The following is a 14,675-nucleotide window of genomic DNA, read 5'->3' on the forward strand; positions in this document are numbered from 1 at the left end:
AAAAACTTCTGTAGACTCTTGAATGCAGATCTGCAAGAGCTTGATAGAAAAGTTTGTTTTAATCTGTAATTAGTCCTTCAGTTTGAGGCAGTATTCCTTGTGGGGTTTAACTGGGAAGCCAAAGACAGGTTTTAATAAAATGTATTCAAATATAGTTTTAAATATCAGGTGACTGCCACTGCCCTATTAAACATGCAGTTTAAATCCTTCATGCATATGAAGCAAATGGATGCAGTTGTTCAGCTTATATAAATTTTTATTGTGCTATATGGTTTTTATGATTTCCATTGAAATGGTACTGTTTATATAGCATGTATCTACTGTATACTTAATAATTTATCTCTAACAGGTCACGGAAGACATTTCATTTGCAGCAGAGGGTCATTTATCTGAGGTAAGTGTTTCTTAGACAGTATAAAGTGGTGATATTGTACACTTTGTCTCAGCTGGAATTAATGACACTTGTTTTTATAGTGTTACCTTAGGGTAAAAATTGCTGGAGAGTGTAAGCACTTAGAAAAGCAACACAATCACAATAAGAGTGGGCGTATTTTTTTTCTTTTTTTTTTTTTTAAATTGAAAACAGTGGCAAAGTTGCTGAGTATTTCATGGAGTTTATAGTTAAATCCTGTGTTAATATTTTTAACACATGCAACCAACAGGATGAATATGTTTGGGAAAAGTAGGACCAATCATATTTACCCAGTCCTCCTTTGCATTTTCTTTATGCTTGGAACAAAATCATGATGCTTAACCTGATTTTTTGTGTACCACTAAAAATATCTTTGAATTTACTTTTGAAGTATGAAAGCATACACACTGTGGCAGAATACAGAGTAACAGGAATTTCATCTGAATAAAAATACTGGGTTTGTAATTTTACACTATTTTCATTAACAAAAATATGACAGATCCTAGTCCATGCATTTAAGAATGCTAGGATAGTTAAATGAGATGCATTTCCTGTGAGAAAAATCTGCTTACATATAAGAATCTGTCGAGCTACAAACTAAAGAGTTTATGTAATATGTTTAAGGACAGTTATACTGGTTCTAAGAGCCGTACTTTTCAGGCTGGTCCATTTTTACACCAGTATGCCTTGGGTTCCAACTTACTTATAAAGCAAATTTAGTATCCAAGCATTATATCCAGCCAGCAAATAAATTACATGAACAAGTAACCTCCAGTTGACCTTCCATAATAGCATACATGCTATTATGTCAAGTACAAGTGCTCAGCCAAGCAAATATTAAATAAATAAATATTGCAGTTTGGGTAACTATTCAGATGAGGCATTTTAGATTCTCAACAGTGAATCCAAAGTCTGGGGCAGCTGGAATGCTCTAGGATAGATAACCTAACTATGAGTCCAAATTCAGATTGTTGACCTTGTGTTCAAGGAGAATGTGACATGAGAGCACACCTAGGACAGACTGCTTGGCTGTGTGTGAGTTCAGCATAAATAAAAACAGGAAGCCTTGAGAATGAAGGTCAATTTTGCAGAAAATGGAAATGGCCTTTCTGATAAGTGAACTTTGCTGTGAATTAAAGCAAAACTGTGCAGGTGCTTGTGTCCACAGATGACATGAATTAGGGGCAGGTAGTCCTGTGGGATAAAGGTAGCAAAAAGCCCTACTGTCATTGGGGCAAAATGCTGAGGACACCAGAGCTCACAGGTGTACAGCGCTGTCACTGTAGATGTATTCAACAAGAGCTGAATATCTTAGAGTCCCCAGACATGGAGAAGCTTCTCCCTTTAGAAGTTTTGAGGGAGCAAGCTGAGTGAAATGCATAAAGATAGTAAAAAGGAATGCAAATGAAGAAATGGAAATACTCTAGAAAGCCAGGCCCTACCACACTGCCACAGCTGGATTGATGTTGACTTTTAGGCAGCTCTATAAAAGCTTTGTGAAACTGTCAGCACCCTGTACCATCTCAAAGCTTTGCCTAAACATTCCTTTGACGCTCTGGTCCCCTAATCCATTCTTGTCAGTCTCCTCACTATCTACAGGAGAGCACCCAGTTAGTCATTCCAGATTGTTGCATCTTAGTAACTCAGGAGCAGAGTTGGGAGTGAACAATACTAGGAACCACCTATAACCGATACCCAGCTATGCTGACTCCTTGCACAGTAGGGTATTGACACTGGAAAACAGTGTGGTGTGTTTGTTTCTTTTTCCAAGTCCTGACCCACTGTGAATTTTTATTGGTAAGTCAGTAAATAGCCTTATCCTCCTGCAGCAGGAACTGGAATTGTCCCAGTTTAATTAAATAAGCCTATACAGTGGTGTGCTCTCATTTTAGGAAGTCTGCAATTGGGGAAGATCTTCAGTCTGCTAGGGATCAGAATGGGAAGACTGCTGTCAGCCTACAGCAGGGTGCTAGAAGGCAGTGCAAAGCTCTTTTCCTGCATAAATACTTTTCCAAGGACACTCCTCCATAGCTGTAATGGAAGATAAATGAAGAGAAGAATTGCCAACATCAGACTGTAATTCTGATGAGTCATTTAACACTCCCATGTGTCCTTGTATCCCTGTGGAGTAGGGAAGGGGATCAGGGCAAACAAAGGGAGTATGGGGAAAGTACCAAAGATGTTCTTTGGTATTGTCCAGAAGATATCGGGTTTATAGTACAGCACTCTCTTCTTTTCATGTAGAAGAGGGCAAGCAGAGTCACAGAATACATATCAATGTCAGCAGCTTTTCAGTGGCTTCAAAGAATGTTGAAAAGGAAAGGACAAAAATATTCCAAAGAATGACCCTAATGGGGTAGTGTAGTGCATATGAGTGAAGCAGCAAGACCACTGAGAACACTAAGTTATGTAAACAGAAGACATGAAATGACAAGGGGAGTTCAGGAATAAGTTAAATGTAAGGAATAGGTAAAAGAAGCATGTATGTCTTCTAATAACAAAAGTGTATGAGAGAGAAAAGAGAAAATAAATGCAATCAGAATTATTTTTTTTCTTCCTTATTTTCTTTTGGTCTTTCTAAAAATGGTAAGTTATGTCCAAATATGTAGTGCTCTTTGTATTTGCTACAAGGTAGCAGGAGGCAAGCACGGTAAAGCATCCTAAGGCAAATGAGATGTACTCAAGTCTGGCTAGACTGATGAAATTTTTTTCTGAGTGCATAGGAGCCAAGAAAAACAATCTCCAAACCATTAACAAGCTTCTTTGAAAACTCCTAGAGGAAGCCTGAAGTCCCAGGGGGTCACTAAAAGGCAGACTTGGTATTTGCCTTTAGAAAGGAGGTAGGCCAGGAGTTTTATGTGCCAGTCAACATAATTTCAATTAGGATTAGAATTCCAAATGCTCTTGATAGATTGAAAGAATAGCCTGAAATCAATAAAAAGGGATATGTTAAAAGACAGGTGCAAATTACATTTGAGGGAGAAAAAGAGTTCGATTTATGTGTACAGATGGTAAATAGCCACTAAGATGACAATACTGCAGAAGAAGAATCTAGGGTTGTAGTGGACTACAAATGTAGTGGATTCATTACCTTCATCGTGTTAGAAGAAAGAGCAAATGTCATTTGCAGCCTCATTAAAGGGAATGCCAGTTGTAAGACAGAAATAATTGCTGTGCTTAGCTGAGAATGCCAAAGCCACCAGAGGACTATGGCACTAGTTTGGACACCTCAATCTGTAGAAGACAGGAACACAGTGAATAAAAGAAGGAAAGGTATAGAAATAAAAGGTTTAGAAATCCTGATCTGGTTGGAAGTCAAAATCTTCAATCACATAAAAGATAATGATAAATAGCACAACTAATAGTTATTGTTGTGTACTGTTTAAGGGCAAAAGCAAATGTAACCATCTTGGTTTGTAGCAAGAGAAATTTGCTGGAGGAAAACTTGCTCATCACAATGGCGGTTTAGCCCTGGAGCAGTACCATGCAGCCAGAACCACCACGTCCCTTGTCAGCTGCTATGAGCCATGTATACAGACACCAGCCGTGGACAGTCGCAGTAGACTTGTTCACACTACAAGTCACAGAGTGGGCTTTGGTGGTCCCTGGTTGCTTTCTGGTCAACCTTGCCATGATGCTGTTGGTCGTAAGTACCGTGCATTAATTTCAGACTCAGAGAGTAGACCTTCTCAGTGGCCATGTTGCCTTCCACATCTACAGCAGTTGCCCAGGACAATGCATATGGGGCAGGAAATCTGGGATGCAGAGCAGGAATGAATGATTCCTCCACCTGTGCTTTGGACACCTCATAGCTGTGTAGCTCATTATCTGAGGGCATTTGTACTTGGCCCACATGTGACTGAAGCATCTGCTCAATCAGGACAAACATATGGATGCCTGCATTTTGTTTCTAGAAATTATTTAAGAGATGCCCTGGCCAGATGCTCTGGAGTTTCAAGAGCTGAGAATTGCCATTAACTTCTGCAAAGGTCAAGGGCAAACATGCAGCACTTCTGCCAACAGTAGGTCACTGTTCTAAACCTTGTGCCATAATGTGAAATATCTGTCTGCAAGGGCAACTTTTTACTTATTCTTCATGTTGTTTTGAATTATTTTAACTGTTAAAGGAGAGAGAAAGTTTAGTGCAGGTGAAAGAAACATGGCTTTGAAAGAAACAAGTCTTCTAAGGCTTGTATCTTACTGCGATTATGATATTGCTGTTTGTAAGGCGATGTCTTTTCACAAAAGTTCCTCTGTGGGAAGAATGAATTTTAAGGATATATTTGGAAATCACACTTTTCAGCACAATGACAAAAGGCTCTAATATAGACTCTAATCCCTAATAGAATTAGATTAATCTAGCTACGGCAATAGTTATTCTTCTATATAAAATTGCTGAACTAGATTCAAGGTGTTTGCACTGGAAAAGCTGATCAAACATTTTCCTTGAGTAATGCGGTCAAGGAGCTGTTGCTCATAGGTGACTAAAATGAAATGCAGAAGAATAAACCAGAGGCCATTCCCTCTGCTCTTGATGCAGTTTGCTGATGTTCCAGCAGTGCATCCGCTGGAACATCGTTCTTACTGTTTTTCAGGTCAGATTCTCACATCTCTGGGAAAAAATAAGAATTTCTGCTTTGTGTGAGAAGGCAGAAGAATGTCACCTTAAAAAATAATTCACACCTGTATTTGTGCTGGTTTTACCTGCTTAAGGATTTAGAGAAAAAAAATTGTAACCAGCTACATTCCCTGTTCACAGAAAAATCCATAAAGCAATATTGCATCTCAGCTATTCATGATTCCTGCAATCTCTCCTGGCTGCTTCCTGAAAGTGCTGTTAGTGCAAAAATAACCAAAGATGTCTTAAAACTTACAGCATCTTGTAGCATTGACATAACCTACAACCCTGGATGAGTTGTATTTTATTAATATGTTGAGCTTGAGGCAGAGTCCACTCCCCTCTCAGAGATACTGTTAATCAGTGTAAAGTGCCTCTTTCCATTTGGGAGCTGTTCTGAATGGTTGTGTGTCCCTGACAGTGGTTTCCCTGCCTGCATTGACAAATGTCAAATAAAAATGTTACCAGTGATGTTACCAGGCATGAAAGGCACTAAGAGAAATCTTTTCTATCTACTTCTCTGGGCTACCAAACTTTTTTCAAATGAGGCCTTGAGGGCAGAAGCTGTGGAATTGGTTGAATATTTAGAATTATTGTTGCGTATTTTTGAGAGGAGTGTATATTTTTTTTCCATTTTCATGTATATATGTGTGTGTCCTGGAAAATCATAATTTATGTTGTGGTTCCCCTGCATTTTTCACATGGCACGTGTAACTAAGTTCCTGTGAGAGGATGATTGTCTAAAGTATTGGAGGAACTTCTCATTTCAACTAAAAAGGCAGCTGGGGTACATAGATGCAGGAATAGGTTATCCCTACACTAGTATGGCTGTATTAAAGAGAAATTAAGCTGCTCTTTGAAATTATGGTTATGTGAAGACCTGATTTTCTTGCATGTAATGAACTGTTAGAGAAAAATCAGTGTTCAAAGGTGGAGCTTTCTCTACACGGTCATAATTTTAGATGTGCTTTCAGGGTACTTGGGGTTTTTGCAATTTACTGACTTTTTTAGTCAGACACCTAAGGTCTGTTAGAAACTGTAATCTGTTCTTGCATGCAAGTCACAGAATGATTCCCTAAGAGCTTTCTGTTGATAGAAATTGCCTAGGTTATTCTACTCCATAACAGCATATGGTGTCTTGCTGGTATTCAGAATAATAATTTAGCTGCTGGATGGAAGACTTCTTCCTCGTCTTCTGTCCCTGGTCTTGAGAAAAGGACTTTCCTAGTTGCTGCAAGGAGAATGGTTTTTTTTCTCCTTCCTTGTTCTCTCTTTAAAAACAGTGGGTTGTTTTCACATCTCTAAGTTCTGTGGAGTGCTGCTGGAGATTCTCATGTTTGGTAATGTCTCTGGCGATGTCAAGTCTTGTGCACAGACCCAGGGGCTCAGCCCTGGTGCTCCTCTGTGTCTGAGCTGCGGATGTTTGCAACATAACGTCTCTTAGCCAGCCCACCCGTCCAGGGTTTGAGCTGCAGCTGGTTGTGTACCTGTGCAATCTGCTGGATAGCCATGTGTGGCAGAGCCCTAGGAAAGCAGAAGGGCCAAAGCTCTGTGCCATAACAGAGGATGTGCCAGCAAGCAAAGCTCTCCTCGAGTTTGACTCTGCCTATGCAGTGTGCGATGCAAAGTGAAAGGATAGCACAGAACTGAGGCCTGGTGAGTGTGTTTTCTAAAGCTCAGATTGTTTCACAGTGGGCAGCATTCCAACAAGTATTAGCACAATTTATTTGGAAGACCTTCGAAGGCTTGATTTTTCTTAACCACTGATGGTTGGTCTTATAGGAACATATCAGTGCAAAGGAGCCCAAGTACTATCTTTTAGCAGAGAAAAACTCTCTGTAAATTGTATATGGCCACATGCTGGCTTTATGAATGAGTGCATAGACCAGATCTAGAGAAAATCAAGTTTTCTGGATTCCAGCTGGTAAATTACTCCAATTTTTTTAACATGGTTCCAGCAGAGCTTCATCTTGACACCATAATCTTTTCCTTACAAATAATACCTGTCATTCACTGTAGGCAGCACTATGGTACTATGGGGGGGAGAGGAAAGGTTTGTCAAAGAGCTGCACAAATAGACAGATTTTTTTTTTAACTTCATATTTGCTGCTTACTTGGGTCATTTCTCAAAGTGCTATTCACTGAAAAATGTAAAAGATAGAAATTACTCTTGTGCAGTATATCTGAAAAAAACTTATGGAAAGGACTTTGAAACTGGTATAAAAGAGAATAAGTATTTGTCTGTATAAATTCTAAGCAAAGAAGCATTATTTTTGAAAATTTTGTTCGTTTAATGAAACTCAGTAAATAGTATGGTTTCATCTTATAATCTACAGACTTTGTTCAACTGATCAAACAAAATGCATCAAAGTCCCTAAGTATTCTAGCCAGATTTTTCTTCAAAAATATAAGTACATTTTGTGTGTATAAGAGATACAAAAAGTGATGCTGCTTGAAATATTTAAATTACCTAAAAGCATAAATCATATTTACATGAACACCTTGAAATTTGGGAACGTCAATGGTGTGGTCGGCATGAGATTTCTCTCCCCTGCTGTGGTGAGACAACAGGGAAGAGGGAGAGCAGTTTGGCCTTCACACCCCTTTAATCATCTGCTGAAAGTGAGATCATGACTTTTTTCTGCTAGAAAGTAGACTAAGACGACAGACTCATTCCACTTCATATAAATTGCTAGTTTATTATACAGTAACAGCTTTTTGTCTCTTTAATGGGAATTTGCTTTTAGGCAGTGTCTTTTGCACTCCAAAGCATCATATCGCCTTACTAATATTTTGTTTTCCCTTTAGTTTGATGCAAATTTGATGTAGAAAAGGGCAGCCAGCAGCAAACATGCTTTTTTTTTTCCTTTTTCAACTTTCTGTAGGAGTTCTTCATATTTTCTGCAGAGTTGGGAGAAAAATGTGAAGCAATAAGTGAGAAATTGACGCATCTGGAAGATCAATTGCAAAGTTCCACCTGCAGAGATGATGAAGGAGTTATTCATATCCTTTTTGCTATAGCTATAGATATGTATCAATCTATGTAAGTATGTATGTGAAATACTTGCCTTTCAGATTCACATGGAATGCTAGTTCTTATTGTAGATTTGATACATTAAGAATGGTAGAAATGATTGTCTTGCTGAAATTGGCATTTTTGTGTAGTAAGTTTTCCTACAGTGCATTTTCACTGTGGTGGATCCTGCTTTAACTGATTTAAATAGAAGTTAGCTCTTGGTAAATTGAGATTAGGCACTGAAAAGCCTTTATTTTACTGTTACAATCATTTTGTTTGTAATGGTGTATAAGTAAATACGTAGTGCACCAAAAGCTGCATGGATACAAGTGTTCATGCACCTGCATTTCCCAACATGATTTAGCTAAATTAAATACTACATTATTGACTCAGATTGTGTATATTGTCACATATAGTTTGGAGTTTTTTCATTTAAAACAATGGGCAACAGATGTATCATGTGACATTTTACAGAATTTATTCAGTCTCTAATACTCCAGAGCAAGTAACCAGATGAGATGTTGTCTTATGCACCCTTGTCTCTTTCTGTGCTTCCTCTGTCAGTATTTTTTTAAGATTCCTTATTCTTTATGAGGCATTCACTGGGCATTTTTCAAAATTTCAAAATCTAAGAGCACAGAGTTTCATTTCATTTGCCACTTTATTAGGAAAAATGTACCATAAAAGAGATTTTTTTCTTCTAAGAAAGGGTAAAAAGAGTAAGAACCAGTGAGGACAAGGAAGATGAGAGTACTCTAGCTGGTTAGGTTTTTTGTGAAGAAGAGGTGTCGGTCAAGGGGATAATGAAGAAAGATAGTAAGTGCAGGTTGGGTAGATTAGCAGAGGAGCCCTTGCAGACACCCGAATGTGAGCTGAGGTAATGATTGTGCTAGAAAGGATATAGTTCCTGCTAAGCTGAGGTGGGGATAGGTTAGAGAAAGGAATAAAAGTAGTGTGAGGAAATGCCACAATGTGTAAAATAATTGGGCATCAGTTGCCAAGTCATTGCAACATTCCTATTATAAAAATTTAATTTACTCAAAGGTACCAGAAGGATAAACTTTAAGGGGTGGGGGAAGGTTGCATGGGAGGGCAGAAATCCAGTCAGTAATTTGTTACTACTACAAATCTTTCTTTTCTAAGCATTTCAGTATACAGAGAGATTTGGTGTTCTTTTAATTATATTTACAGTGGACATACTTGGTTGTGTGTGCAGTGTCGAATTCCTTTCTCCCTTACATATATTTACTCTGAGCTTTTCTTACTGGCCCTAAAGAACACTGGGAGTTGGAGTTATGGGTTGTTTGCAGGGAACTTAAATTAATGGCCTTCTGAACAGTCAGGTCTGATCATAATTATAATTTACTAGGTAAGGTGAAATATGCTGGAAAACTGCATTTTTAGTTCCAGAAGATAATATACTACAAGTATACCAAATAGTATGTATACTTTCTGTGGGGCTTGCTTATTTCTTCATAGCTGTTCAAACTGCAGGAGTTAGTTGAAAAAATGAAATTAATCTTAAGATGCTTCAGAAGTATTGTACATTAGTCTTGTTTTAAGCCACGGTTGTCTGATAGAGATCTGATTTCCTCTGTCAGTGAAATTCAGCTCATTTTATGCATGCTGTGTGATACCCTGGAAATAGCAAGACCATCAGTCACAAAATAAGAAACTGTGTTTAAAACATAGGGACATACAAAGAAGCAGTTCAGCGATTCAGCTACCCCTCATTAACATTCAGTTGCTATTTCATAAGTAGTCCAGATCAATGTGCATAAAATGTTACCATCTGGTACATGTAATCACTGTGCTATACTTCAAAAAGGAATGAGAAAAATAGCTACCACATTGCTCCAGACCTGTAGATTGTTGTGGTTTTTTTTTTTAAATAAAAACTACTCAGTGCCTATAAAATAAACTTTCACTCATTCGTAACTTCAATATATTGCAAGAACTACCACTGAGATAGGAGACAACAATTAGCCTCATAGAAGAATTTATTGTTAATAGATGTATGTGTTGTTTGCATGGTAGTTTATTTGGCTTTAAATAAACTGTTTCCTGTTGCAAATACTGAACAATTATGCAGTCTTCATTCAAAATCTGTAGAACTCAGAGCAGGAGTTTAAAGATCTGAAATTGTAATGAAAGCAATGTAAGTTTTTCAAACTCTTGTTCACTGGTTATTCTCACCTTTCCCATCATTCCCAAAAAAACTGCCTTGCACATGAATGTTACAAACTGTATTAGGTCAAAAATCTAACTAAGGGCTGCACAGATGTAAATTAGTCCTGTTGTCAGATTATTAAAAGACTTTTAAAGACTCCACTGAGAAAAATAAATTCCTGATGCTCGCAAGCCATTTGCCAGTCTTTAGTGTGTGTCATAGCTTTGATTAATAATTAAGTTTGAATTAGAAGGAAAAACCCAGATGTCATTGTTTTTCATTCTATGTTTTGATGGGATAGCACCCTTAAATCAACCATACTGCTTGTTGTAATTGCCAGTATGACCTGAACAAAGGAGAAATTCGGTGGTATTTCTTGGACCTGAGTATAGGCACAGACCCACTTGCAATTCTAATTTATTACTGAAATCTTTCACAGCAAACATTAAACTACTTTTGTATAAAAAGCATCAAACAATGGGGGGTGTGGGGTGTGTTAGAGCTCTCTGTAACACTATGACATATCTGCTAAATTCTACATAGTATAACCAAATAAACCCACAAAACATTCAATTATGGTTAATCATTAGTGAGTGTATGAAAACAGTCTGCATCATTAATTGGAAAAACCAGAGGTGACTTATTCTGATGTCTGCAGAGCTGATGAGAGGTGTTACTTCGCTGACAGTAAAGGCCTGGAATTCCCACTAAAATTAAATGGAGCCTATATTGCAATTTCACAGTCATTTTTGTTCTTAATTAGCAGTTACATTTTGATAGACAATTTGAATGCATATAATAGTTCCTCATAAAAATGCTTTGTTGGAAGAAAACCTGGCTGGACTGTTATTATAAAAGCAATCTTCATTCCTCGTCTTAAAATGGACATTTTAATCAGTTTTTTTCGGAAACAGAATTTTGTGCCTAAATGTTTGTTAAGCATTGCAGGTCACTTTGCTAACCTTTGACCTTTATCATATGGCAGGCTCTCATACAAGTCTTGCTACCAGAGTAGGTTTTCAACAGAATTGTGAGTGTGGAATTTATTGTTGTCTGTACCTCACTGTGAAATCTCACCCTGGGTGAACCTGTAAGAAATTTTGGGATCCCACAGGAGTAAGAGGTAGGAATGGTGCCCTCTTTGATTTTATTTTAAATGACAGGAGTGTGACCCCTTTCCCCTGTGAGTCACATTGAGAGTTCATCTCTTTCTTTTGCTGTGGAGCCCACAGCATCCAGATGGGACCTCACCAGTGCTGAGTATAGAATAGAATCATAGAATCGATTGAGTTGGAAAAGACCTCCAAGATCATCGAGTCCAACCCTTGGTCCAACTCTAGTCCATTTACTAGATCATGGTACTCAGCACCACGTCCAATCTGCGTTTAAAAATCTCTAGGGATGGTGAATCCACCACCTCTCTGGGCAGCCAATTCCAATGCCTGATAGTGAAAGTATCAGCTCCCTCCCCCTGCTGGTAGTGTTTTCTTAATCCAGCCTGAAAGGCTGCTGGCCACCTTTGCCTCAAGAAGCATTGTTGGCAAATGTTCGGCTCTGTCACCCGTGGCCTCAACGACCTTTCCTGCAGAGCCCCTTTCCAGCTGGCTGACCCCTCCATGTGTACTGGTGCCTGACATCTGCAGTTAGGTGGTGGTGCATCGAGCAGAGTGTCTGTCTCCAGACACCGTAACTTTTAGCTGTTGGAACCAAGCAGAATAGTTAACCAATTAAAACAACCAACCAACAACAAAAAAACCCACAACATTTTTGATTATTTCTGTTCTTCAAGAATTTTTTCTTCAGATGTCTAAAAATTGCTGTTCTGCTTCAAAATCCCATAGGCCCTTACCTCGACTCAGTGGTGTAGTACTTGGTTGTCCTTCTAAGATCTTTTGTTTTATAGTATACACTCTTAGTTTCTGACCTCTCCTATAGGAAGTCAACTGATTCATAATGTCTACCTTTTGTCCCTTTTCCCTAAACATCTGGGCTGAAAGAATAGTAGCTGCATTAATGGGCTCATTTTTTCCAAAAATTAAATAACTGCCTACACTAATTAGATCTGCTTATTATCTCGTTGTAAATCATGGACTCTGTCATGATACTTAAGTTTTTCAAAGAGAAGAAGGTGAAAAGCTTCATGGAGCACAATGTTAGAGCTGCAGCATCCTTGAATATGGGTTGTGTTTGTGTGAAGCCGTTTCATTTACAGTTTATGAGACACTGGGGATACGATGTCAGTTTTTCACAGGAAGACAGCAGGACTAGAAAGTATTCCTAGCTGAAACCCAGTTTTGCTTCTGCCTTGGATGCTGGCTCACTATTTGCGGCACTGGATAGATAATTTAGGCATGAAGGGCACATTTGCATGTGGACCCATGCAAACCCCTTATTTGAATGTTTAAAATGGGTAAAGCTGTTAATCCAGTTATAACCTCTGTATATGGATAGAGATTCCATGCTCAGCCATATACCATAGATTTTGCTTAGCCATAAAGGCTTGTTTGACAGTTACTTGCCTACAGATGATTGAGGTGTTATTTGAGGTTATTGAAACTCACTGTAATTAGACTATAAGATCATCTTTCTTGTTGTTCCATCTTTCTGTTGGTTAGGAGTTTCTTTCCAGGTCTTCCTCATTTTCTTCCAACGTTCAAGATTTTTCATCCACTGACAGAGAAACATTTCAATTTTGCTTTTTCTCTCTACCTGAAAAGAATTTTTTAATTGCTGGGGATAGTACAAGTAACAGCATGTAGTCAGAGACTACACATCTGAAGTAATTAAATTTCAGAAGCTTCATGGTGTTCATAAGCTGAAGAATTTCTGGTTTACCAGTTAGATTTTCAGCAGAGTCTCATGATTAAGTTGCAGAAAGGTGGAGAGTCCGGGACCACTTATAAAGAGGATAATAATGCTTCTTACTTCAGAGAAGATGCAAAGCATAATTAATTTGTCCTTGTACACTGCTTTGAGATCCTTGGATAGGAGAAGCTTTGCATTTACTGCTATTATTTGTAATCAAAGACAGAAAACCTTTAGATTAACCTTTCTAAGTCCAGAAATTAGAAGTATGCATGAACATTAAGAGCAAAACATCCTAGTAAATGCATATAAATACACAAAGATGAAATTCTGAGGAACTGACAACAGAATCAAAAGCAGCCAAAAGACTTTTCAGAGGCATAATAATGACTTCTTGAAATAGCAGGGGTTTGTATAACTTTACCAGTCTACTCTAGTTGCAATGTTTCAAAAGCAGCTGCTCACTTTTTACAGTCACATAACCTTAGGGTGTCTTTTTTTCATGACATTGCATTGACTTTGGGGTCAAGCAAAATAACATTTCATAACATATGAGCTCTGTAAAGGATGAAGCCTGTCCTCATGCATTATCCTTTCTGTGCATTGTATTTCTGAAACTGAGTTGTTTCAGTGTCATCCTATTTCACTTCCCTGGAAGTGGATAATTTCATGATGTACTGCTAGAAAGGAATCTATTTCTGATTTTTGGGGTCCTTGCCCTTCAGCCATACCTGTACAGGAGGCCTCAGTGTGGTTGGGCCAGGCTTTCGGGCTTGTTCACATAGACTTGGTCATTGGTTTAGCGTTTCAGCAGTCTCTGACTTGTCTCTGCTTGCTTTCCTCTCCACATAGTGTAAGCTATGGAAGAGAAGATAAGGCTGGTTGTCTTGTTGAGCTACACCCAGTCCTTGCACTTCTTTCAACAATGAATAATCTTGCTGATGTAAGATATATTGATAGTACAAAGGGTGCTTCTTCCCAGGAGAGGCTAGTCATAGCAAAAAGCTATGCTGCCTAGGAAGCCCAGCCACTTAAAGGCATGTGCATATGTCAGCAGTTGCCACTGTCTCCATTCATGTCTTGCCTTCTTCTGCCAGTCTGTTCACTGCTGCACCCGTTGGATTCTAGTTGCCAGCATCTGACACCTTCCCACTATCATTGTGGAGCTGGGGAAAGAAGGAAGTGGAAAGTCTTTTTCAGAAGTTGAGCCATTAGCCATCAATGCATTCTTCCTGAATGCATTGCAGGAAACCTGAACTAGACAGAGGCAAATAAAATATGGAAAACTCTTTCTTAACCAATTGAAGCATTTTTTACTGAATTATTTAATACTTTTCAGGTGGCCCTCTTCCTTTTGGTGCACAACAGTACAGTCTTGCTACTGCCTTCTTTGCTTTTCAACTTGTTCAAAGCATTCCCTGTGGAGTCTTGTACAGCTTTATATTTTTATGTTCTGCCTTACACTTATATCGATAATTCAGTTAACATTAAGGTTTTCTGGAGGTAAGTGGAGCAGGCACACTTTCTCTGCTATAAGCTCATTTTGCAGCTTACCTAGATTACCACCCTGCCTTGCATAGCACATACTGCTGAGCTCACTAATGCCACACAAGCTGCGGTCACTTGGCTTACATCTCAGACTGTTCTTACTGCC

General features: G+C 38.5%; 1 protein-coding gene across 4 annotated transcripts in view; it reads left to right on the forward strand.

Moving 5' to 3' along the window:
• Positions 1-14,675, forward strand: part of DISC1 (DISC1 scaffold protein) — a 214,490-nt gene that overhangs the window by 196,722 nt on the left and 3,093 nt on the right. For all 4 annotated transcript variants that reach the window (XM_071549549.1, XM_071549546.1, XM_071549547.1 and 1 more), the window contains exons 12-13: positions 350-394; positions 7,916-8,032. In XM_071549549.1, coding sequence (XP_071405650.1) covers positions 350-394; positions 7,916-8,032 — 162 coding nt within the window. The remainder of the gene's footprint in view (positions 1-349; positions 395-7,915; positions 8,033-14,675) is intronic.

This window comes from Pithys albifrons, chromosome 2 (assembly GCF_047495875.1).
Source record: "Pithys albifrons albifrons isolate INPA30051 chromosome 2, PitAlb_v1, whole genome shotgun sequence".
Classification (NCBI taxonomy): Eukaryota; Metazoa; Chordata; class Aves; order Passeriformes; family Thamnophilidae; genus Pithys; species Pithys albifrons.